This window comes from Gobius niger (assembly GCF_951799975.1).
Source record: "Gobius niger genome assembly, chromosome: 12".
Taxonomy (NCBI): domain Eukaryota; kingdom Metazoa; phylum Chordata; class Actinopteri; order Gobiiformes; family Gobiidae; genus Gobius; species Gobius niger.
In genome coordinates, this window is record NC_136863.1 from 29,979,438 (window position 1) to 30,004,906 (window position 25,469).

The 25,469-nt window shown below is 41.4% G+C and overlaps 1 protein-coding gene across 1 annotated transcript; it reads right to left on the reverse strand.

Annotated features, from left to right (window-relative positions):
- Window positions 1-270: 270 nt before the first annotated feature.
- b4galnt3b (beta-1,4-N-acetyl-galactosaminyl transferase 3b) lies at window positions 271-22,763 on the reverse strand (the record flags this gene model as incomplete). The annotated part of the gene is made up of 18 exons (XM_079567590.1): window positions 271-448; window positions 640-766; window positions 1,015-1,168; window positions 1,248-1,320; window positions 1,407-1,560; window positions 2,895-3,124; window positions 3,565-3,801; window positions 4,946-5,031; window positions 5,143-5,252; window positions 9,002-9,136; window positions 11,308-11,374; window positions 11,545-11,623; window positions 11,730-11,797; window positions 11,882-11,982; window positions 13,111-13,201; window positions 13,462-13,557; window positions 18,706-18,783; window positions 22,716-22,763. 18 exons carry the CDS (start codon window positions 22,761-22,763, stop codon window positions 349-351), a joined length of 2,034 nt encoding a protein of 677 aa, XP_079423716.1. The 3' UTR covers window positions 271-348.
- Between the last annotated feature and the right edge of the window lie 2,706 nt (window positions 22,764-25,469).

The window sequence follows — 25,469 nt, forward strand, 5'->3', positions numbered from 1 at the left end:
GGTGGAGAACGTCTTCAACATAGCTTCCAAACCAAAAAGACCAAAAGGAGCACAGCGTAAACAAGTCAGGACAGTCTCTACTTCACACCTAAGGCCCAGGTCAGATTCAGAAATTCATTTCCTTTGGTCCGGGAGAGCGTATACTCATTAGTGGCAGTTATTCATGAGCTGCCTATTAGCTGCCATTGAAATTGCCCCTTATTCCCCTGAGCTTGGTCTAAAACTCTTGCCATAACCAAGGCTCGGCACAAAGTTTTCAGCTACCTGGCCACTGAAGCATTCTACCAGTCGTAAGTGGATGTCCAAAATCTAACAGAGTTCAAATTTGTCTACAATCATAGGTTGGTGTCAGCGGTGGTTGGACATCCACATTCCCCGTTTGGTGTGGAAGTGGTGGTAGAAGTTCCTCATGTAAAAGCGCTCCACCTCCAATCCACCCTCCAGGATCCTGCAGCACAACAGATTTTACATCAAAGTCACAATTTCTGATCATTTGGTTTTCAAATCAGGGATGTAAAGCTTAAAATGGACATGTAAGAGCCGTTTCGGGCTATAAACAGGCAATGCAAATGAACACGATGAGCATGGCCTGAGAAGAAAGGCTTGCCTAGAAACGGGCTGTGATAGATGTGTCCTGACCTGTCGAGTAGTTCCCAGTCCTCTCCTCCCCAGCGGTCTTTGAACTCCCGGGTGTTCATCCCGCCCACTCTGTCCAGATCCGACTTGTAGATCCCCAGCAGTCCGAAGCCTTGAACTTCCCAGAGACCTGCGCATGATGAGAGTATTAGGGCAACATTTCAACCAATATGGCACAGTCTGGGTGCGACTCCACATTCAGCCACTACATGGTGCTGTATTCTTTGCTTTGATGAATTTCAGATAGAGTGAGTACTGGTCTAGGCTGGCCTTACATGGATAATAAAGGCAGGGCTGGCTCCAAATGTATGTTGTGGAAAATTATGATGAATGAACAAAATGAAGGCTGTGAAAGTGGAATGAAGTGTTTGTTTGAACCTCTGGCGTCCATGGGCGAGGCTCCACAGTCCAGCCGCATGACGATGGGAGCGAAGGTCTGGTAGCCCTCCACGCAGTGTTTCCTGGTCAGGTCGATGATGGAGGACGGGAAACGGATGTGGAGATCGAAAAGGAACACGATGCTGTGTGGATCCTAGACATTGTATAACAGAGGAAATCAAATTAGAATAAAACATATGGTAAAGTCAGGAGTCCGTTATGAATCAGCTCACTTTAATGAGATTAATGCCTTCTTGCAGGCCCCGAGAACGCTCAAAGTTCCCGCTTAGCTTCTTGTACTGATAGCTGCACACAAACATTGATGCGGTTTAGTTGTGAGGCAGGCAGTGACATGTGCAGGGAAAAGTATACGTGAGCGGATGATTGTGTACCGAGGGATTTTGGACGTGGCCAGAGCCTCTTCTATGTTCATGTCTGCGCTGTTGAAGTCTGTGAGGATTAAGTTGAAGTTGAGGTCTCCAGTGTCTTTCACCAAATTCTCCACATCTCTGATCAACAGGTGCACCCATCTGGCCTGGTTTTTCACTGAAATGAACAAAAACTATTTCAATTTTCACAACAAGGATACTTGAAAGTAACATTGGCCTAGTTATTTACATTTACAAATTATTATGCAAATGGCATGTTTCTCTCAAATTACAGTCAGCATAATTTTCAAATCTTTAACTGGTAGAGGATCATTTAAATGTGGTTGAAAAAATATTGATTCAAAAATAAATATAGTAAAAAACTCAAAATCCACTATCTATATACTATCGTTTCAATACATTTTAAAGCTTGTAATTAACAAAATGGTCATTTGTTGAATTTGTAGCATTAGGAGGTCATATTTACTGAAATCAAAAGCTATTTCAATGAAAAAGGGCCGACCAGCTCTCTCCTCATGATTCTGGCCCAAAACATGACTCCGCCCCCTCCTTACTGACGTCACAGCCTTGTTAGGACATTGTGGTCATTCACTAACTATCCACTACTCCATTGAGTTGACCATCCAGGGTTACACGGCCTCATCAGTGAACAAGACTGTTTGAAAATGAGTCTCATGTATTTCTGAGCCACTGCAGCCGTTTCTGTTCATGAACATTTAATTAACAGTTTAGGGGAGGCCGGATAGAAGGTTTATGCACAACTGCAGCCTCTGGAGGGTCCTACACCTCGATGTTCGGGAGACTCCAGAGGCACCAGCAGCTTCAAATACCTGTTTGCTGCTTTGTAGCAGCTGTTCTATTCATCTGATGTGTTTGTCTGGCAGAAACCGTCCTCATTGTACCTTTATCTGCACAAACCCATGTATGCTCTGAATAATCCACACATCTCTTATCAGTACAATGATTACGCTTCTTCTTTCATGAAATATCGAAGGTTTTCATACCTAGTTCTATTCATTGAACTATTTCATGCTTTTCATCAACAGAGAGATCCTTTTTCTGTCCTATTTTGTTTGAAAACGATGGTCTACTCAATAATGTGGAACGTCCTTTTTAAGTGGTTTTACCTTAACTGGGCTTAACCTGACAACTACTCATCCCAGTTCTCTGAGATTAATGTCAGTGATTCAAAGAGCCCTGAGACACAATGAGTTTTTTTTTTTTTTACCTTTTTGACACTGAAATACAATTTGCATAATAATTTGGAAAGGGGGTATAACAAGGACCGGAAGTCAATCAAATCAACAGGAGGCCGCACTAACACTAATTAGAACTTGATTGGGGAAAGTGAATATTTAGATAAGATAGAGTCCATGGTGTTTTCAGTAACTAATATTTGATGCAAACAATGTGTCATTTTTATTCCAGCCCTTGTTAATATGTTTGACACATGATTTGTAAAACACTATCTCAACAAAGGCTGCTCTGGACCTGGTATTACGAAATGAACCACTGCCTCCGGAGTCCACCTGAAGCCCACAGGGTTGCAGAGCTTGAGCTGCTTTTCCGGTGGCGAGGGGGTGCTCTTCAGGGCGTAGATGTACTGGGACAGCCGCAGCAGCGCTCCAGAGTCCTCCCTCACCGCCAGCTCCAGCAGGTAGCGCTTCCCATTGCGGACATCAACGTTCATAACCACATTAACCACACGCTCCAAAGTCCATCTGCATGGGTACAGCAGGGAGGGACGTTAAAGGCACCAGGCAGGACATATGGAGAGTGTGGCACTTCGGGTGTGGGAATTAGACAAAGACATTACACCTAAACAACCACCAGTGTGGAGTGAACACAGCAAATCAAATTATATTTACCGTAAATGTCTGTGGCTGGGGTTTCGAACTTTTCATGCCAAGTACCACCTCACAAAATATTGAACGTTACAAGCCCCACACAAATCCGGACTAAGCCACATCTAAAAAGGGGTTAAAATAGTAACCCAGGTCTAAACCATGAAAATACTTAACTTAGAAATCAGCTTGCCATGAGGAACACTGTTTTACTTTTATCTTTAGTGTCATATTTTAGGAATAAAAGTGAATGTAATCAGATTGCTCTGTCTCCTCTTTCGCCCATCCTCCCTCTCCTCTTTAACGTTTCCACTCACCCGCTGTGTCTCTGATTGACCTTCTCCATGTACGCCTCCACTATGGCCTGGACCTCAGCCTCTTGTATCTGGATGTTCCCCGTCAGGCGGCAGTTCATGTTGAGCGCATGTGACTGCTGACCCTGGTAGCCTAAATTTTTAATCCTGAACGTTTGTGCCCATTTCGGTTTTTCATTGCTGTTCTCTTGCACAGGCATACTCTGCACTATGGGCTCTTCCGACTCCCACTGGTCCAGGCTGACGTCTTCAAGTTCAGAAGGTTCTACTACATCCACTTTATCTTCAATATGTACTTCAGTTATGGGTGGTTTTCTTTCTGTAGTCTTTTTTTTAGAATTGACCTGCTGCAAAGGACTTCCCCTTGCTCCAAGTTGCGACCTGTCAACAACTATTTTCTTTCCTTTAGGCTTTATGTTAGATTTTCTCCAAGTAGCTTTTTTGCCTGTTGGTTTGGTTTGCTTTTCGGTGTCAGCGTGAAAAGCAAACCAATCCTCATGGTCGGTCCCATTACTGTTGCCTACAGAAAGTATTTTGCGACCATGGGTTAAAAGACCGTTATCTTTAGCTATTTTATTATTGAGATCGTCCCCGCTTTTCCCAGGAGGTTCTGAAAAGCACAGGACAAGTCATTTAATCAAGTTTAACAAAGTCACATGGTAGAATGCACGGCAGCTTTACCTTTTTGTACTAATGGCTGTGTGTCCATGTAGCTATTAAATGAATGCCTGTGGAGGAGATGGTCATTAGAAACATCATTTGTCGGTGATATTCTATATAGATATTGGTGGGAATGAACTCTGCCAATAAAAAAAACTTGATTTCATGTCATAATAAAAGCTAATTCAAAACAGGGGCTGCCGGGAGCTAGAAATGTTTTTACCATTGAAAAGACACGACTCTCGTGCATACATTGATACCTATGGCCATAATGTTGTGCCCATAGTTTCTTGTGAGGGTTTTAAATCCAAAAAGTCTCCCAAAGAAGTAGTTTCACAGGAGTTTACTTATCATTGCTCTAGCTAGTGTTAATTGATAGGCATCGGCAGTTACTATATCTCCTACCAAATCTATGTTTATCAATGTGTTCCCTATGGATAGAATTTAATGTGGTTTAGCACTAGCAGTAAATCTCTTATAGTTAATATCAATAGCGGCGGAAGTAATATTTAGCAAAAAGGCTTTTTGTGCTTTCACTATGCCTCCTTATCCCATTGTGTGAGACATTTGGTAGACGGTAGGTCTCAGATTGAGGATAGTGGCTCTCTCATATACACACATCCAAATCTCTCCATCCAGACTTCTCCCGTACACATTAATGCAAGGATAGCACACGTAGGACAGCTCAATGTCATGCACAACTCCATGAAGTAAACTTCCTTACGGCTTTATGTGGTAGTAGCAGGTGGTCTCTGTGTCCAGGTGGGTCAGCCGGGTGTGGTCGTTGGGATAAATGTAGGACAAGTGCACCTTAGGAGAGCAAACATGGTCAGTCAGAGAGGGCCTTGTGCAATCTAATGCACACGTATACCTATGACTTTGATGCTGGCAGGGTTTACTGTAATAGGAAAAGGTACATACGTAGTTGAGTCCCTGGTAGCGCTGCAGCTTGTTGCCGTTGATGGTGTAGCTGGGTTTGTACACGCAGTCAGGCAGGAGGCCACTGAGGAGTGTGCTGTTTATCAAAGGCACTGCAATCACACAGGGGAAAGACATTTCAGCCCATTGAAATCTTTCGTCTTAATGGGAATGATACTTAAAAAAAAAACAATAATAAATCCAACACTAGTGGAGTTAAAATGGTAAAATGGTCACATTTAAATATAATCGTGTGGAAAATTGAAAAATGTGACACCTCAATGGTGCTAATTTCCAAAATCATTGTTGCCAAGCCGTGTTCACAGGATTTTGATATCATCAAAAATGACCTCATCATCCATATATGGTGAGCTAGTTAGTTTTATAATTTGAAATTGAAACAAATCTATTTCTATTAATTTAACAGCACTGATCAACGTTATCAAGCCAAATTTGTGTGTTAACATGGTCAATCATCAAAGATGACATCATTGGCCGTGGAAGCTGAATGACATGTACATTTGTTTTAAAATCATCAGGCTCAGATTGAACTTTTAGTTGTTTTGCTTTATGATCATTGACATTGACTTTATCATTCATATTTACAAAAAAATGAACAAAAAAAGGAAATGCGAGTGTAACATTGGCCTTAGGCATTAAACTAACTTTTAGTTGATGATAAGGTCATTCTTTTTGACTTGATAACATTGTTTTTTTTTAAATCAGAGCCATTGAAATAGTAAAAGCGAATATGCCAAAAATCTGAGAGAAATGCCTGTAGGTCTGTTTTTAAGAAAAATGTTTAAGTTTTCCCCAACTATGAAGTCTTGGCGTTAAAATGCAGTTGAGTGTACGTCTGAGGAGTGACAGAAAAGTAGCTGCACTGACCAAACACTCCCTCTGCACATACACACAGGCACAAGTGTCTTGCTCAAGGACACCTTGACAGGCTGCACTAGTCTTAGCTTTGGAACCACTGTCCCACAGATTCAAGGATTAATGGTCTCACCATTGAGCCTGTTTTAATAGACATCAACACAGTGGAGTCTTTCTGAAAAAGTGGATGTTGTTTTACCTGCTTGTCAAAGGGTTGTTTTTCTTTATTTTAATATTTTCCTGACAGTTTTATTTATGAATTTATGTAACAATGAGTCAGTGTGAAACTATTTAATTTACTTTTCCATCACAGGATTGAAAAAAGTCATTCGAACAGTTAAACTAAATCTTGCTAACTATAGGTATATAAGAAAGAGTTTGAATACAGATGCTGCAAAATTATTTTTTTACACTATGATAATGCCACATCTGTCGTACTGCGTCACCAGCTAGTCTCAGGGCTGTAAGATCGACTCTGTCTATAAGCAGCTCTGAAAGTCCTGGACATGAACTCTATTCGTCATCACCACTGCAGAATATTGGACAAATATAACCTGCTGAACTGGAAAAACTTTGTAAAATTTCATGATGCTAATCTGTTTTTTAAAATTTTACGTGGTTTGGCTCCTCCACCACTTTCAAATTTTATAAGTCTGAGCAGGAGACAAACTAGATCCCCCACGTCAAAAAACCTGTTAGTTCCTCTCAGGAAAAGTGTCTTCAGCCAGTCGGCCTTTTCAGTGAGAGCAGCTCTGGAACTCTGTCCCCTCTCACATACGCAATGTTGATACATTAAGGCCTTTCAAAAAGATCCTGGTTACTTGAGAATCAAACGTGTGCATCACTATTAATGTATTTTATTCTTGCTGCTGTTGTGCTGCCTGTTGCCAGTGTAATCCTGCCTGTGTGTGTTTGTGTATGGTGTAGTGTTTGTGCCGAATATTAACATAGGTTGTGTGTGAGATCAAACTAATTAATTGTTTTATCATTTGACAGGTTAATAATGATTGTTGTTATTGTTGTATATTGTAACTAGCTTTGGAAGCTAAAATGGGCACATTTACAGTGATGGTAATTAATGTGCATTGTCCGTGATCAAATAAACAAACAAAATAAAATAAATAAAGCAGAAACTATTCTTTCAGAGGTCAACTTAAACCAGCAAAAAGACAGTAACAGTTCCCTAAAACAATATTAGTTTCTACTTAAACCTGACAAACTGCTGTTTTGAAGGAAGATATGTTCTACCCGTCCTTCCAATTAAAATATAGTCGTCTGGACTGAGTAGGTGGACTTGAGCTTGGTGAACTCTACATGATCATTTACTATTAGGTTTGTAGACGCCACGTTTGAGGACGTGGAGTTGCAGCTTGGTTCACATTGCCGGCAGTAAGTCAGACCTGTTCCCGGTGCGTGTTGGTCTCCGCCAGGGCTGCCCTTTGTCACCGGTTCTGTTCATTACTTTTATGGACAGAATTTCTAGGCGCAGCCAGGGGCCGGAGGGTGTCCGGTTTGGGAGCCTCAGAGTCTCATCTCTGCTGTTTGCGGATGATGTTGTTCTGTTGGCTTCAACAAACCAGGACCTTCAGCTGCTCTGGGGAGGTTTGCAGCCGAGTGTGTAGTGGCCGGGATGGGGATCAGCACCTCCAAATCCGAGGCCATGGTTCTCCACCGGAAAAAGGTGGCTTCCCCTCTACAGGTCGGTGGGGAGTCCTTACCTCAAGTGGAGGAGTTCAAGTATCTCGGGGTCTTGTTCACGAGTGAGGGACGGATGGAGCGGTGCAGCGTCAGCAGTGATGCCGTCACTGTATCGGTCTGTCGTGGTGAAGAGGGAGCTGAGTCGGGGCAAAGCTCTCGATTTACCAATCGATCTACGTTCCCACCCTCACCTATGGTCATGAGATTTGGGTCATGACCGAAAGGACAAGATCGCGAATACAAGCGGCCGAAATGAGTTTCCTTCGCAGGGTGGCTGGGCGCACCCTCCGAGATCGGGTGAGGAGCTCAGTTACCCGGGAGGAGCTCGGAGTAGAGTCGCTGCTCCTTCACGTCGAAAGGAGCCAGCTGAGGTGGCCAGGGCATCTGTTCCGGATGCCTCCTGGCCGCCTCCCGCGGGAGGTGTTCCAGGCATGTCCTAGTGGGACAAGGCCTCGTGGAAGGCCTAGGACACGCTGTTGGGACTATGTCTCCGAGCTGGCCTGGTGTCGCCTCGGGGTCCCCCCAGAACAGCTGGAGGAGGTGTGCGTGGATCGGGAAGTTTGGGCATCTCTGCTGAGACGCTGCCTCCACAACCCGGCCCGGATAAAGTGGAAGAAAATGGATGGATGGATGGATGGATGGATGGATGGATGGGCCTGTATCTGGCAAGGTCCCTGTATTGTTTCTTTTTGGTCTGTCAAGTGAGGGACTGTGCTTGTTACCAGGACAAAGACAGCCTGGATACAAGGGAACATTATTGTTTATGGATATTCATTTCGATGCTGACTTGTCCATGTAGCTATTAAATGAATGCCAGTGGTGGAGATGGTCATTAGAAATATCATTTGCAACATATCAACATTTGCACATTTTAAGTTAACGTGAATTTTTATTGCTTGATATAGATATTGCAGCACCTAATACTGAAATAACAACCACTTGGCAAGTTATTGTGCTGTGTAGACAGTATTGTTCACACATCACATTGCATTCAATTCCACCTTCATGAAAAAAGAAACCAATGGAAATTTTCAAGATACAAAGAGCTCAAGTTACTGTTTAGTCTCTGGCAGTGCAATGGTTTTCAATATTTTCACTTCATTACCTCATACAAAATTTGACCACCAGATCCACTATAGATCGAATTTCTAAAGTGTGTCTAAACAGAGAAAACACCTAACATAAACACATATGCTTATTAATGCTTATAGAATTTACAAAAATATTTTACATTTTGTAAAGGTCTCTAGTTCAAATTCTGAATGTGTAACAAAAGTAAATGATTTACCTTGATAAAAAGTATCTCTTGGATCTTCTCTCTGCATATCGGGTGCTGAATTTGTCTTTTGTACGTTGTTTCGTTTGTGGCTGGCTGCTGTCTGTGGGATGTGGGCAATATCACCAATCATGAGAGAGGACTCATCTGTGGAGCAAAATAAGAGATCATTTCTACTTTCTATGACTGTCAGGGCTGCCAACTCTCACGCTTTCACCGTGAGACACACGCATTTGAGTGCCTTCACACGCTCTCACGCCACACACCTCATATCACACGCTCAACTAAAAATCATCCGTGACTTTTTGCAGTGAGCGGCTGCAGACGCTTTATTTTGTCTATGTGCCTGTCCACGGCTCCTCTGGCGTGTGTTTGTGTGTCTGTCGGCGGTGATAGTGATGTGATATGAACGGGTTCGCGGAGGTGAACGGCTCATTTTTTGTACAGTATTATTCGAATGCACGAGCGCGGCCTACGGAGAAAGGGTTTAGAGCGCGGCTCTGAGAGAGCGCCCGAACGCTCCCAGCACCAGCTCTCCCGGGCCATGGGAGAGAAAAAGGCGCGTGGGTTCCGTGAGTGACGAGGCGGCTACAGGAGCCCCGACACTCACATCGTCCACCTGTTCACTCAGCTCACTCCACTCTTGGCCGCCTCCGAAGCAACATCACCGCGCCCACTGCCTCCTCCGCCCCGGTCACCTCCGCCGCTGCTGCCGCTGCCCCACGAGGAGCTCAAAGTGAGCAGCATAAGGCAACGAGTTTGAGAAATAAAAGTCCTGATGAAATAATAAACAACGGTTACAGCGGAGATCGCGTTGAACCTAGACCTCTTTTACTTTTACTTTTTTCCCTCTTGCGCGAGGGAGAGAGAGGCAGAGAAAAAGTAGTTATTACATTGAATAATCATATTCAAAGTTTAATCATCAAACGTGCTCTAACAAACTGCAAAACACAGGGATCAAATGTTCATATTTTCTAAAGCTTGTGCTGCTTTTTGTTGGTAATAATTGGAATGACTGACGCAGAGAAACAGAGACATTGTGTCACTGTACCTTTTACCAGGGCTGTAACAATGAAGGGGCCTCTGGGCATTTGCTGAGAGGCCCCAATTTGAAAGGGGCCCAGAAATATAATTCTTTAACAGCAGTAAATAGACCAGCTAAAATTATTATTTATGATCTAAAGTGCACCAGATTGCAGGAAATCATATCTGAATTCTAAAAAAATTCCCCCCCCTTCAGAGTGCCCTCCCACATTTTCAATAGGTTCTGATGGTCATGTGGGGTGGAGCCAAAGCCCCTCGGATCCATATGCAGCTCCTGATGTGCTCAGTCATGTAAAACGTAGACTTGTTTTTGGGTTAGAACTTAATACGATTACGAGACACTATCGCCATGAAAAAGGCCCCCCAGCTCGGGACCGACCAAAGTCTGGTTTGGTGAAAAGTTGGCAGCCCTGGACTGTGGAAGTACATCGACAAATAAAAAGTGTGGGACAGTTTAGGAAAAAAATGGGTGGCGTACTTAATATGACAATGACTTGAGAACTTATGATGATCTCTAATCATTGTCAAGAACACTACATATTTACATTTGTTTTGCAATTAGTGATTAAAAAACGCAACATTCTACTACACTTGCAGTGGCACTTATGGCCTCAAGGGGCATGAGTTATGTAAAGTTCTACTTTAAATCTACTCTTTTTAAATCTAATCTTAATACTAGCTTTCTCAAACTCTTTAATACCTTTTTTTTTTTAAATGTTTACTTGCTTTGATTCATTTTAAAAAGGGGCAATTATAATAATAATAATGCATCGGTTTTATATAGTGCTTTTCTGGACACTCAAAGACGCTTACACTTTGTGGGTCAGAAAATGCAACATTGATCTAAAAACTACTAAATATCCAGTAGTTTCACTTCCTAATTGTCGAAGGCGACGCTCATACTCAGCGCCAGTGGCTCTAATGAAGCTAATGATGAGTTTTACTATGTGATGAGAGCATTAAGCTTAGCAAGAGATCGAGGGGTGAGGAAAGCATTTCCTGGATTCCCTGATAGAACCTCAAGAGGAGCTTTCTGGGAAAAGGAGGAGTGTTTTGGGGGACTGTCAAAACACAGCTCCAGATACAGTATGTTTTTGATGACAGCGTTGCAACATGGTCAAATTGATGATTTTGCATCATTCCCCACTTTAATGTTTATATATATGCAGTTGTTTAGCACTTTGTAAACCTTGTTTTTAAAAATGCTTTACAAGAAAATATCTATTTTCATTATTATTATTATTATTATTATTATTATTATTGTTAGCGCTTACCAACATAGAGGGATATATGATCAGACCGAATGACCACAAAATCCTGAGCTTGATCCAATCGCCGCCACTGTAGTAAACAAAGACATAAATGTCACTTGGAACCCACTATGGATCCAGACGATCAGAAAAATCCACAGAATAAATACTTTTTTCCCATAGCCTTTTCGGAAAATTTAAAGAGAAAAATGAATGGAGCTGCTGAGGAATGAGATGGTTAGTGTTAGACTGTGTACTTACTGCCACCACCACATGGTCCGTCCCCTGATTATTCTGTTTTAGAATGACTTCGAAAAAATACTTGGTCTGAGCGGACAACCTGTAAGAGTGACGCATTCTGGTAAATATGTTGCGACATTCAAGGGCCATACAACTGTGTTTGTTGTCCATTTGTATTGTGACCCTGATTGCATCTTTTGACGAACCTAACAGGAGTCGATGTCTGGTGAAGAAACTTGTCGTATTCTCCAGGGGCGGTCCACTCCGTACCAGTCTAGAAAGGGGAAAAACACATCGATGCAGTTCATTCCCACTTGACGTTGTGGCCTGGTTGTGGTCAGATTGGGTGCAGATGTACCTTTCCGACCCAAGCGCGGAGCTGTAGATTCAGAGGGGACTGGTCTGAGCTCAGCCACAGTTCGGAGTTATCATGTGAACTCAGAGCGAACACATACTCTCCTGAAATACAGCGATCACGGGGACAATCAGCATCAACTGTTCAGATTTGCATTCACATGACATTTTCTCTCTAAAGGAATGTCACAATTCTACAGTGGAGTTTGTCTATAACTATCAAAATGTTGCCTGGCCTGCCAAAGTACATGCTTTTTAAAAGACATGTAGTCTGGGACCATACGTACAATTTCCAGGAGGGTGTGATTGACAGACAGCTTTAAGACAGACTGAGCATCTGCCTGGACGGTTCTTCTTTTATACAGAAAGGAGGAGCGTCTGGCTGGCCAGGCAAGTCAAAATGCAGATTACTACACCTTTCTAACGTCACCTCTGACAGCACATGTGGCAAAACGATTTTGTCACAAATGCATCAAAAAGTGGAGACATTGAAACACCTGGATTTTCTGTTTAGATATTTCTTTCAAAAACAATGAATTTCTCAATACGTTCTATGGAAAAGTTGATCATACCAAAATCTAAAGCTCAGATATGGACCTATGAAAAAATTCCGATATCAATTTGTGAAATTTTGTAGCCTGGCATCCAGAATAAAAGCCCTCTGTATATTTTATGCATGAGGGATATCAGTCTGGGCAGGGAGCTGGCTAATAACGCCACTGACTGCCCTTCGCTGATTGGTTTACTCCGCTTCCTGTTTGCTTGTGTAAGTTAGGCTGTAGAACTCAAGTTAATGTGGAGTCTTACCAGACTCACACGCTGGAACAGTGGAGAGTCTGGATTTTTCCAGGCTACAAATTTTGAGCCCAGGGTCTGATTCTATAGATTGCAAACCAAACAATACAAACATAAAATGCAAATGTTTTTGCATGCTGATATTTTCTGTGATTAGAGCTTGAATCTTTCGTTGACATTTTTCAATTTTCCCCAAATTTAACTCAACAGCCACTCTATGCTAACTTTGATTTGTTCAATTCTTGCAACTTGTTTGATCACATAGGACTGTTGTTTCATTTTGGGTGGCAGAGACTCATCCCAGGTCAATCCCAGGCCTAACCAGCAGTGACTGCTGAATCGACACTTCACCTGCCTTACCTCCATGTCTGCGTGTAGTACATACACTAGTGTGCTTGTGTGTGCGAATGCAGGATACAAGGTAACAAACGTTGTTACCGTCAGCGGGAGGATGCAGATAGCCAAATATTCGAAGGCCGTAGTTGATTTGCTGTGGAGCCACAGCTAATGCCTTGACTGTGGTCCTGATCTGAGAAGACACGAAGAAAGGAAACAAGGACATGAGGTTAAGGACGACTCATGGAGCTCACACCAGGATGTTGAATGTGCCTTGGGATAAATCGCTCCCTGAGTGTATTTACATAAGTATTAGGCAGAGAGACGGCCTATCCCAATTCTCCAAAGCTCACATTTTTGACAGTACAATGGCATCCCTTCTTCAGAAACAAATAGGTTTTGCATAAAAGATGGGAAGGAGAGAGTGTGACCGAAGTTTGGTTCTGTTCTCACATGTGGGTGAAGTGGGTAGTGCACATTGTTGCGGAGGGAATCGGTCGTTCTGCCGCACCACTCGTCAAAAACATGGAGGTTGGCCTGTCCCATATACTGCAGACAGAAAACAGAAATTAAGCTCGTCCATGACGGCACTTCGGACCCGAATTAACACCTTTTTGTGTAACAGTGCAGGATTTTAGAGGCAGTTGTGGTGAACAGGTCTGAGCTCATTCTACACATTAAATGGTAAATTACTTTTCCACCTACATTAGGCACTCAAAGCGCTTTACAGCAAGGATCCACTCACCCATTCATACTCTCATTCATACACCAATGTACGCAGACATTAGGACATGGCTGGAACATGTAGGGGGAGGAAAATACTTAATTTTAACATGTTTAAACTCTGTATAGTCCCTTTATATACAGTATGACAAATACGCAAATATAAAGTGGAGAAAATGCACAAGTCACATTGGATCCTTCTGTTGACACAAGAGACAAGAAGACATGCAAAAACGCTGGTGTGAAAAGTTAAGAGGTATCCATCAAAAGTGCGTTGATTGTTGTTGATAAAAAACTGTTTTAGATACAGTTTATTCAGCCTTGTGATCAACAAAACTCTTGTCATTTCTGATTTTACAGGTACAGTACACACTATGAAAGGGAAACCGTGATAGATTTTAGTTTTATCACATCTAGGAATTCACATGAAAGGTTAAAAGTGGATCCTGAAGCTCCACGAGTTGAGGAGCTCTGTTCAGTGCAAGACTTTATCACCGACTCTTTCTTCTGTTTACATGTATTGTAGGTGGTGGAGTTAAACATTAAGCCGGTGTGTGAGTAATGGAGTAGTCCCTGGGCCAGGCTCTCTTCAAACACTTTTCACTTTGATCATATTTACAGGTGTAAAACAATACAATGCTGACATAAAGAAGGAGTTTGGTTTTAAAATATCCATAAAACGCATCATAAAAAGCAATTCGGTCTTGGAGTAGTTTTGGCGTACTATTTGGTTTCAGATAACATCTCCTCATTGAATAGCTCAACATAATGCCTAAGGCAGAGGGGTCTTGAAAGGCACATTTAAATGACAACTCATGCCTTGAGGAGGTTTCTGGAGGAAAAGAAGTATTACAATGGAATGCAAAGTTATTTCAATGATGTATTGTTGTGAGGCGAGTGAACAATGGTTATTTAGGTGGAGCAATTGTTAGTATATTATAGAGAGAGATTATGGACCCAGCCACTAATTGAAAATGATAGTCTGGAAGACTAAATGTTTTACAAATGTGCAAAATCGACCACATGGTCTTATATTATTATTATTGTTATTATTATTATTATTATTATTATTATGTATTAATATACTTATATATATAATTTTTTATAAAAAGTTCCTCCCTCCCGGATCTCAGCAACCAATCAGGGTCGAGTATCCTCCTGCACTGACCAATGAGACAGGTTTTTCCAGTGAACCTGTCAGGTTCAGTCAAGTTTTCTGTTGAAAATTCTGTTCCTGCTCTCCTCATCTAACCCCTTATTCACAACATAGGCTCGCACTACAGACTATAGTGCCATGATTCTGCTGGACGTGCAGAATCATTACGAATACTTTCTCCTTGGCGCATGACGTCCTGCCCACTGCGGCAGGCAGAAAGGAGTGAGCCCATTGTCTGAAACGCCAGCAGAATGAGTGTACTACGTCCACTATAAGTTCGCTAAACTCCGGGAAAAAATGTATTTCTGCGATAAAGACCAACCAAATTCAAGAGACAGTGGGAAATTTATGGTTAAATATTAGTCAGAAAAGTTTTATTTCACATGGATTTTATATGAACTAAGAAAACGGCTTGGATGATTGGCATTTTGCCAAGGAGGGGAAGCTATCGGTCATTCAACAGCTCAAACCAAAGGTTAGCAGCTAACGTTTTCATGAGAGTGAAACGTCATACATACGTATATCAATCATCATAACCCTGGGGAACATAGGGCTGAACCCCATTATCGCAATAGTAGGTGACATGAGATCTCAAAATGTACACCCGGAAATACCAATTACCTGACATAATCTTCAATAAAATCCATTTCAGTCCAGCGGGTTCACCTACACTAGCATAGTTCAACAAAGGATGCATACCAGTATAAACAATATTTTATTTCCTACGATAAAGGCACTTCAATGGTCTCGGCCCATAAGGTGCATAAGCTCTTCTCTGTCACACATTTTTACACTATTTTACTATGAAATATTCTGCAACCTTTCATTATTTAACCCATAACAACTAGAACAAAACAAAACGTTTCGATGGGTCATGACCTGAAGATGACATTCATTGCACTGAGCTGGTCTATGGGCAGGCCTTGCTTGACATTTACAACTAGCCTTCGGCGAACGGACAAACCCAAGCTATTAAATGTCGGCCTTTGCAGTGAACCCTAAACCCAATGTAAAAGAAGAAATCTTAAAACTCTGCTTCAGAAAACTGCCATATTAATCTAACGGCTTAAAGTCAGACAACAATCATGTTTTTGCATGATGTCGCCACATCTTGGCGCTATGGTGAAAAAATAAGATCACTGTTCTCCACCTCAATAATAAACTATCTGCAGCCTATGATTAACTGGGTCAGAAGCAACGCAGAATCATCGCATCTGCTCAAGTCTAGTTTTGAACTCAAACATCGTTTCCAAAATGAAGATGAAATGTCGCAAAATGCACAACATTGTAGTTACATGTCTCTAAAGCAAGACAGCTCCCTTGAACATTTGACTATTGAAATGTCTTTTGATTTGCAGAACTTGTAGCGGAAGAAGATGACCGAAGGTGTTGTGACGAGGCTCAGTGGTCAGGGTGAGAGGTGCAGCTGCATTAGTGGGAGCTGCAGGAGTACTTAAAGTGGTGTTAGTGGAATTAGCTGGGCTGACAGGAGGGGGAGCAGAAGTGCTTTTTGAATTGTCGAGGTGGTCATGGTGGTAAGTGGTTTAGTGGTGGCGGGAGGAGCAGTGGAAGCCTTGTGGGTAGTTGGTTTGGCAGAAGTGAGGGCAGGAGTCGTTTGTGCAAGAGCTGAGCAAGACATTAAAGGGATATTTCTGGATTTCTGACATAGGGCCTCATTTCCTAGTTATGCAGAGTTTTGTTGATTTCTGGATATATATATATATATATATATCATATATATATATATATATATATATATATATATATATATATCATATATATATATATATATCATATATATATATATATGATATATATATATATCATATATATATATATATATATATATATATATATATATATATATATATATATATATCATCATGGCTGCACAGGAGCAGGCCTTGAGCACCAGAGCAATAGAGGCCCAGATCTACCACACCAGACAAGACCCCAGGTGTAGACTGTGCAAAGAGGCCAATGAGACAATCCAGCTTTACATAACTGCAGGGTGTAAGATGCTGCAGGGAAAGCTTACATGGAGCGCCATAACCAAGTGGCTGGTATAGTGTACAGGAACATCTGTGCAGAGTATGGGCTGGAAACCCCAAGGTCAAAGTGGGAAACACCTCCAAAGGTGGTCGAGAATGACCGAGCCAAGATCCTGTGGGACTTCCAGATACAGACGGACAAAATGGTAATGGCGAACCAACCGGACATTGTGGTGGTGACAAAGAGCAGAGGAAAGCCATTGTGGTTGACATAGCAATACCAAGCGACTTCAACATCAGGAAAAAGGAACATGAGAAACTAGAGAAATACCAGGGGCTCAGAGAAGAGCTGGAGAAAACCTGGAGGGTGAAGGCATCAGTGGTGCCCGTGGTCGTTGGGGCACTCGGGGCAGTGACCCCCAAACTGGAGGAGTGGCTCCAGCAGATCCCAGGAAATACATCAGACATCTCGGTCCAGAAAAGTGCAGTTCTAGGAACAGCAAAGATACTGCGCAGAACCCTCAAGCTCCCAGGCCTCTGGTAGAGGACCCGAGCAGGAGGAAAAAGAGACCGCCCGCGGAGGGTGAGGAAGAGTTTATTTTTTATTTATATATATATATTCAATTCATGCAGTCCTTATATTTGAAGAGTTTAGTGGTGCTAGGCTAGTTCTAGGCTAGCACATGTCTATGGTAACTAGTAGCCTACATTAAAAACCTCTTCAAAATCATAGGGTCGTCCTCCAAACGTTGCCATATCTGATTTGTAGAAGCTCCTTTGTGAGTTTCATGTGTAGTAATTTCGGCCGCAGGTAAACAAACTACTGTAGATCCGGTAACCGAGCAGATCACTCCGCCACTGCGTAGGTTACAACCAGGAAACTGAAGCTGCTCAAATGTAATGCAGATTTAAAAAAAAATCAGTCTACACAGACATTAATATGGGTCGTCTGGTGTTATAAGTGATTTGCCTCAGGTGCACTGTGCTTGGGTCAGACTGTTTTTAATGCAGGCTACTAGTTACCATAGACATGTGCTAGCACAGCACTAGCCTAGCACCACTAAACTCTTCAAATATAAGGACTGCGTGAATAAAAAAAAAAAGTAATAATCCAGAAATCAACAACTCTCTGGATAACTAGGAAATGAATCCAAAATCCAAAATCCTGAAATATCCCTTTGAGACAAGTTCCATCTTCAACTACAGTCCTGTTCAAACAGCCACGTGTTGAACTTGTTGAACAATCGGCCCAATGACACTCTTCGGCTCCAACAATCCAAGTGAGCTGATCAACCATCTGAGTCCAACGCGGCAGATACGCCAACCAACAGCAAAACTACTGCGTAAAAAACAGCGTGCTACAGTCCATGTCTTGAAGATAAAATGTATCCAAGAGAAAACTCTACAACTGATAAATATAAATGTAAGAGATTCCTTTATGCCTGTCGTTTTGAGGTGGTCTGCTGCCGATTGGAATTTGCCTTTCAACCATCACAATGCAGATGCTTTGAGGTTAGGCTCTACGGCAATTACTTGACCTATCCATGTGGAACTTTCTAATGCGACTGTTGCGACTAGAACCATGAGATAAATATGGCTTGGTTTGTGGCCCTAATCCCTAAGTTGTGAATTTTATTCATAAAACAGTAGATTTACATTAGCCACGTTGCCCTCCATCTGAGATTTTGAGTCGAATCTAGATTCTACAGTTGTTATTCCAAGAGCCAGCAGGTCAAGTTAAAAACATTTGCCTGGACCTTAAAATCACAGGTCCAGGCACGTGAGTGTGCGGAGCGAAAGGAGTGATTTATACACATCCAACCTCACCTCTGCTTTCCACGGCTGCGGAGTGAAGCTCGCTCTCCAAAGATTCTGCTCATCGTTGACTGGTTTGGAAGGGACGGTCTGCAGCAAAAAAAAACAAAAAAACAAACAACTTTTCCAACTGTTTGATTACTTACTTCTCAAGGGCCAAGCCAGTGTGAGCTTACCCATTCAAATGAAGCCGGCTTTCCCCAATTGGAGTACATGTACAATCCTATGGAAATGAGAGAGATGAGAGCCCAGATAAACATGTGACGGATGATTTTCCCTCGTAGGATACATACTGTACATTTGTGTTAACAGCCTAAAACAAGAATGTGTAAGGATAGTCATGGTTTAGCTCCTTGATTTGGTCCTGAGTGAGTACTTTTTGTCAAGATTTAAAGAGAAAAATTAATACTAATACATTTCTCAACATTTTTTTCAAGACTGTTATCAAATATTGCAGTTTTATTTATTTTTTTCATATTGTGCAGTTCTAATTGTACGAGCCATTTCCTTTGGCACAAGTAGAGACAGTTTTCAATCACTTTCAAATCCAAGAGCAAAAAACAAATTAAATGAAGTTTGAATAAAAAACCTGTGGCACCAAAACAGACGCCCAAAAGAAAACAACTATCCTTTGTGGCCACATTTTTGAAACTTTTGGTTGAAATAAGTAAGACAAGACGCTGTTATTGGTCCGGCCAGAATCATGAGGAGGGAAATTCGACCAAGATATTAAGCACAAACCAGGACAAAACATTGCTGAAATCTTAGCTTTCCCCCCACCTCAATTTGAAACCTTAGCCTCTTTACAATGTTGACTTCACATGAATGCAACCTATAGGTCTCAGTGTAACTGGATTGACTTTCGACCGATTGTAGCAGCAGACAATGGGGACATATAGACTTTGCAGACTTTAACAACATGCAAAAGTCAGTGAATAGGATAAGCTGCTTCAGGGCAGGCTGACAGTACATATTTGCATACATGTAACAGAGAGATATCGGGTTAACCATTTCAGATACGTCAGTCAGGTCGTTGGGGGGGACTTTTCAGTTCCCAGAAGGGCACTGTCCCACCTTGATTGAAATTAACTGAACTCTCCACTTCCCTAACTCTGCCCCTTTTGTCAGTTCGATCCCCTGTACGCGCATGTGGTGGAATTGAAAATAAGCTTAATAAACTGAACTGAATAATGTTAATAACGTCTCACCCTATGAATAGAAAAAACATTTATTTCTTTACAAATATTGTATTTAAAAAAAAAAAAAGTTTGCTGTGAGCGGCTCGGCTTTCCTAAGACCAGACTGTAACTTCACTGGGAGCGGGACATCTCCAGCTCGTCTCCATGGAGATGTTAAATGACTAAATGCAGCCACATCTGAGATTTAAATAGATGAGTGTTGTAGAATTGGAGAGGATTTGTCCTTAAAGGAACAGGCCACCGTTTTTCCATACTGAGAGATATATGTTCTTACCTGAGCTTAGACGAGTTGATGCGTACCTGTCTGGTTTTTGTGCGTGCACTCAGTCACGCAAAATGACCAAATATGCTGTTAGCATTTAGCCTCTCACAGCATATTCCAATGGACCCAAACAGGGGTGAAGTGACCAAGCTCTTCCACGTTTTCCCTATTTCAGTAGTTACACGATCCAAGTATAGTTGCACAAACCTAAACATGTCAAGGAGGTACTATATTATAAGGCATAATAACAACTTAAAGGGACTAGATGCAAGTTGGTAATTTTTATACTCACTACTGCCATCTCAGGTCTTATGCGTAACTGCAGCTTCTATATTAAAGAGTGGGTATTAAAGGAATAGGCCACCGTTTTTACATACCGAGATATGTTCTTACCTCACTTTAGCCGAGTTAATATATCCCCGTCTGGTCTTTGTCCGTGCGCTCTGTTACGCAAACGGAGCACATACGCAGCCTCTCCCACATGTCATATAGCTCCAAAAAAGCTCACGATAGAAGCTACCAAGCTCTTCCACGTGTTCCCTATTTAAATAAAGTTACGTGAGGAGCAAAACGTCCGCGCAGTAACTCCTAAAGACTTCCCCCGCTCACTTCCGTCAATAACCTTTAGGAGTTACTGCGCGGACGTTTTGCTCCTCGTATCATTACGCCTCACAATATAGTCCCCCTTTTTATCTGCTTATAAAATCGACATGCTACATTTCTGTGTAAATATACTTCGCATGAAAACACTTCACGTAACTTTATTTAAATAGGGAACACGTGGAAGAGCTTGGTAGCTTCTATCATGAGCTTTTTTGGAGCTATGTGACATGTGGGAGAGGCTGCGTATGTGCTCCGTTTGCCTGGCAGAGCGCGCGGACAAAGACCAGACGGGGATATATTAACTCGACTAAAGTGAGGTAAGAGCATATCTCAGTATGTAAAAACGGTGGCCTATTCCTTTAAGCTTTTTTCAATCACATAGCACCAGTCTATATCACACTACAATGATGACGAAACCTTCTGCTGGTCTGTAAATGCAGTAACATAGAATAACTGCCTTGTGTAAAATTGCTCTCTCAAAATGGCTGTAGTGAATGTCTTGAAATAGGCCTCTGTCTCTTTAAGAACCTCTGACCCTTTCCGACACGCCCCCTCCACAAGCTGTCTGTGGCATCAGTGGGGAGGGGGTTCTGCTGAGGAGCAGTGGTTGGTTACTCGGCTGGTAACGAAAGCTCGGAGGCGTCTCCAGGAGGTGGGGGCGTTCCTAGGAGGACTCAGGCAAACCTATCCCTAAAATCAGAGTTTTTAAAGATGACTCAAAAATACGTGAATGTGCCAAGGCAACACTTCAGCCATGTTTTTAATGAGGGAATGACATAATAACATGATGTAAAGCTTGAAAAAGTCGATTTTGCATAATACCCCCCCTCATGCATGACGGCACTTCGGACCCGAATTAACACCTTTTTGAGTGACAGTGCAGGATTGTAGAGGCAGGTCTGAGGTCATTCTACACATTAGGACGTTACTGGAACTTGCAGGGGGAGGAAAATACTTAATTGTAACATTTTTAAACTCCGTATAGTCCCTTTAAGAACACTTCAACGTTCACGCAGTAATATCTTCACTCCTAAAAAATTCTGAAAATAAATATTTTATGTTTAATTTTGTGTAACTGTACTTGGATCGTGTAACTACTCAAATAACCGTATTTAAATATTTTGTTTAGTTTATTTTGAGCAATTTTATATTCTTTTTGTCTTTCAAAATTCATACAGTTGTGGATGCTCAAAAGGGAGTAGGCTTAAGCTATAAGCTTATAAGTGCCTGCCCCATATTCAATTCAATATACATTTACATAACATAATAAATGATAAGGTCTAGTTACATCGACATTAGATACAAACAAGTCCTTCCTGAGCTGAACAGATACAGATGATTAACGATACAATCATCAGCTTTACTCTTTTTTTGACTTAGCAAAATTTACCATGAGGAGCATCTAAATGCATAACACAGCAGCTTGGTGCATTTGTTACAGATGTTTATAGAATGAACCAATAAAAAAAGAAACAATTGATAAGATGAAGTATACCTAAAAAACATTACTGAGTTAACTTACTTTTGAAGACGCAATTAGAGATTTATCACAGGTTTATGCTGAAGTTCTTTCAGGTATAGGTTCCAATACCAATCTAATGTTTTTTCTAATTATTCAATTCAAAATGATTGACATTCTTATCATGCGTTTGACTTGCATAGGGACAGGCCTATTTTATTCTGTTTGTCCTGTTATTTCCCTGTTGTCATTCCCATCTCCACTACAGTTTAGGGAAAACGTGGAACAGCTTGGTCACTTCTAACTGCACCCCCGTTTGGGTCCTTTGGAATATGCTAGGAGAGGCTAAATGCTAACAAAATATTTGGTCTTTTTGCGTGACTGAGTTCACGCACAAAGACCAGACAGGCACGCATCAACTCGTCTAAGCTCAGGTAAGAACATATCTCAGCATGCAAAAACGGTGGCCTGTTCCTTTAACTTACATACAGTCTCTCACCACCTTGATGTTGTCTCCCTGTAGCTCCCTGTACTGGGTCCTTAACATAGAGAGCTTTTTTCTAATCGGCGGTAAATTATCAAAAACACATTGACAGTAGATGAGTTTTGTGATTTATAATAATAATGAAATCCTGTTTGAAGGGACCAGTGTTAGTATTCAGACTCGAAACTCCTTTTCCCCTCCGCCATCAGACTCATGAACAAAGACCCAATAACTCTGTATCAGACACATGAACGTAATAACCTGTTCGGCCATTTGTACTGCTCTATTGCACTACTATTCAAATGTAACTTTCTTATGCACGCCCTTACAGTCTTATTGTTTAAAGTTTTTATTCATGTTGCACAATTGAACCGAAATAAGGCAAAAGCACCATCCCAGGAGCGCTGCAGCAGATGGCAAGTGTCAACAAAGATCAAGACAGGATGTTTGGTTACCCAGAGTTAACAGGCCACCTAACCCATCCCCCGGACCTAACGCTAACACGCCATTTGTTTGTACTTTCTACAATGCGACAATGCTCCTTTCTCCTGGGCTGAGGGGGGCCGTCCTATTGAAGAGGAATCGGTTACACAGTACTCTTAAACAAGTGGCTAAGCTTCCCAATGTGAGTAAATCTTGACAGGTGTATTTGTCATGTTTTAGGGTGTGTTATCGGGGATTCACAGCAGAAACATCAATGCTAAATGGTCTCAACCTCCCGTACTGACTGGCATTATCAAACAATGACAATGGAGACTTGGCACTCATTTGAACAATAGACAATTATTCTGGTAATGTAAGTAAGTTTACCTTTAAGTAAGTTGTAAGCAACTTATAAAGGATATTTACAGGAGGTTGCATACGTATCCGCCCCCGTTTAACTTTTCGACATTTTGCCACACTATGCACCACACACTATGCACCACAAACAAACATATATTTATTTTGAATTTTATGTGAAAGACACACACTAAGTGACCCACAATCATGAATTGGAATGAAATTTATACATGATTTTGTTTGTTTTAAGATGTACCTATACCCCCCTTGAGTTAATACTTTGTGGAATCGCCTTTTGCTGCAATTGGTAAATGGTAAATGTTAATTTAGATGGAGAACCAATGTTAATTTTGTCGACTAAATTATTTAGTCTTAATTTTAGTCAAAGTGATATTTCTGCCGACTAAAATTGGACTAAAACTAAATTGAAAGTTTTTCATGAGACTAAAACTATGACTAAAATATCCAGATATTTTAGTCGACCAAAATAAGACTAAATAAAAATGAAAAGGAGAGACTAAAATCATCCAAACTTCTATTGACCGTCTGAAAGAGCCTCAGATCATGTATATTCTCTGCCAAAGGATCAGCTCTGAGCTTTGTTCATGTGGAGCAGCTCCGTGAAGCAGAAGAGCTTTATTAAATATTATAATACATATTATAAAAGCAAAGCCGACTAAATTAGTCTTAAATTTAGTCGACTAATTTTACATGCAATTTTAGTCGAATAAAACTAGACTAAAATTGAAAATATTTTTTTGACTAAATCTCGACTAAAATTAAATTACATTTTAGTCAAAAGACTAAGACTAAAACTAAATTAAAATATGTTGTCAAAATTAACACTGTGGAGAACGCTTGTGAACTTGGCCATTCTAACACATGAATATTTTCAACCCTTCCATTGTTGCCCTGGCTTTATGTTGAGGGTTGTCTTGCTGGAAGGTGAACCTCCATCCCAGTTTCAAGTCTTTTGCACACTCCAACAAGTCTTCATCTTCCCTGTCCCTGCTAAAGAAAAGCACCCCCAGAGCATGACGCCACCACCACAGTGGGGATGGTGTTTTCAGAGTGATGTGCAGTGTTACTTTTACACTCAAAATAGCGTTTGGCCAAATGTGACCAAAGCACCTTCTTCCACATGTTTGCTGTATCCACCACGTGGCTCCTGGAAACAGCAAACGGAACTTCTTATGGTTTTCTTTTAAAAATGTCTTGTTCTGGCCATATTTGTGCAGTGTATGACTAATAGTTGTTCTGTGGACAGTTTCCCCCACCTGAGCTGTAGCTCTCTGCAGTTCATCCAGGGTCATCATAGGCTTCTTGGTCAGTAAGTTGAGGAGGACGGCCGGGTCTTGGTAGGTTTACAGTGATGCCAAACTCTTTCCATTCCTGGATGGTGTATTTAACTGTACTTTGAGAGATGTTCAAAGCTTTGGAAATCTTTTTATAACCTAACCCAGCTTTATACTTCTCAATAACTTTATCCTGGACCTGTCTGGTGTGTTCTTGGACTTCATGGTGCTTCTGCTCCTCAATAGTTTCTTGACAGACCTCTGAGACCATCACAGAGCAGCTGTATTTGAACTGACATTAGATTACACACAGGTAGACTCTGTTTAGTCATTGAGTCAACATGTGATCATTTAGAAATCACCAGACAACTTCTGAAGGCAGTTGGTTGCACTAAGAGTAAAAGGGGTAGATAATTTTACAAACCCCACTTTTCAGATGTTTATTTATAAAAAAAAGTTCAAAATCATATATAAATTTCATTTCACTTCACGATTGTGTGTCACTTAGTGTGTGTCTTTCACATAAAAGTTTGTGGTCCGTAACATGGCAAAATGTCGAAAAGTTAGGTGGGCGGACACTTATGCAACCCACTGTATAACAATAAAATGACTGAAGCAGAAGTAGAAAGTAGTGAGCCAGATAATAACTCAAGTAGCCTAGTGAGAAACTGTTTGGGCGTAAAAGTCTGTCTGG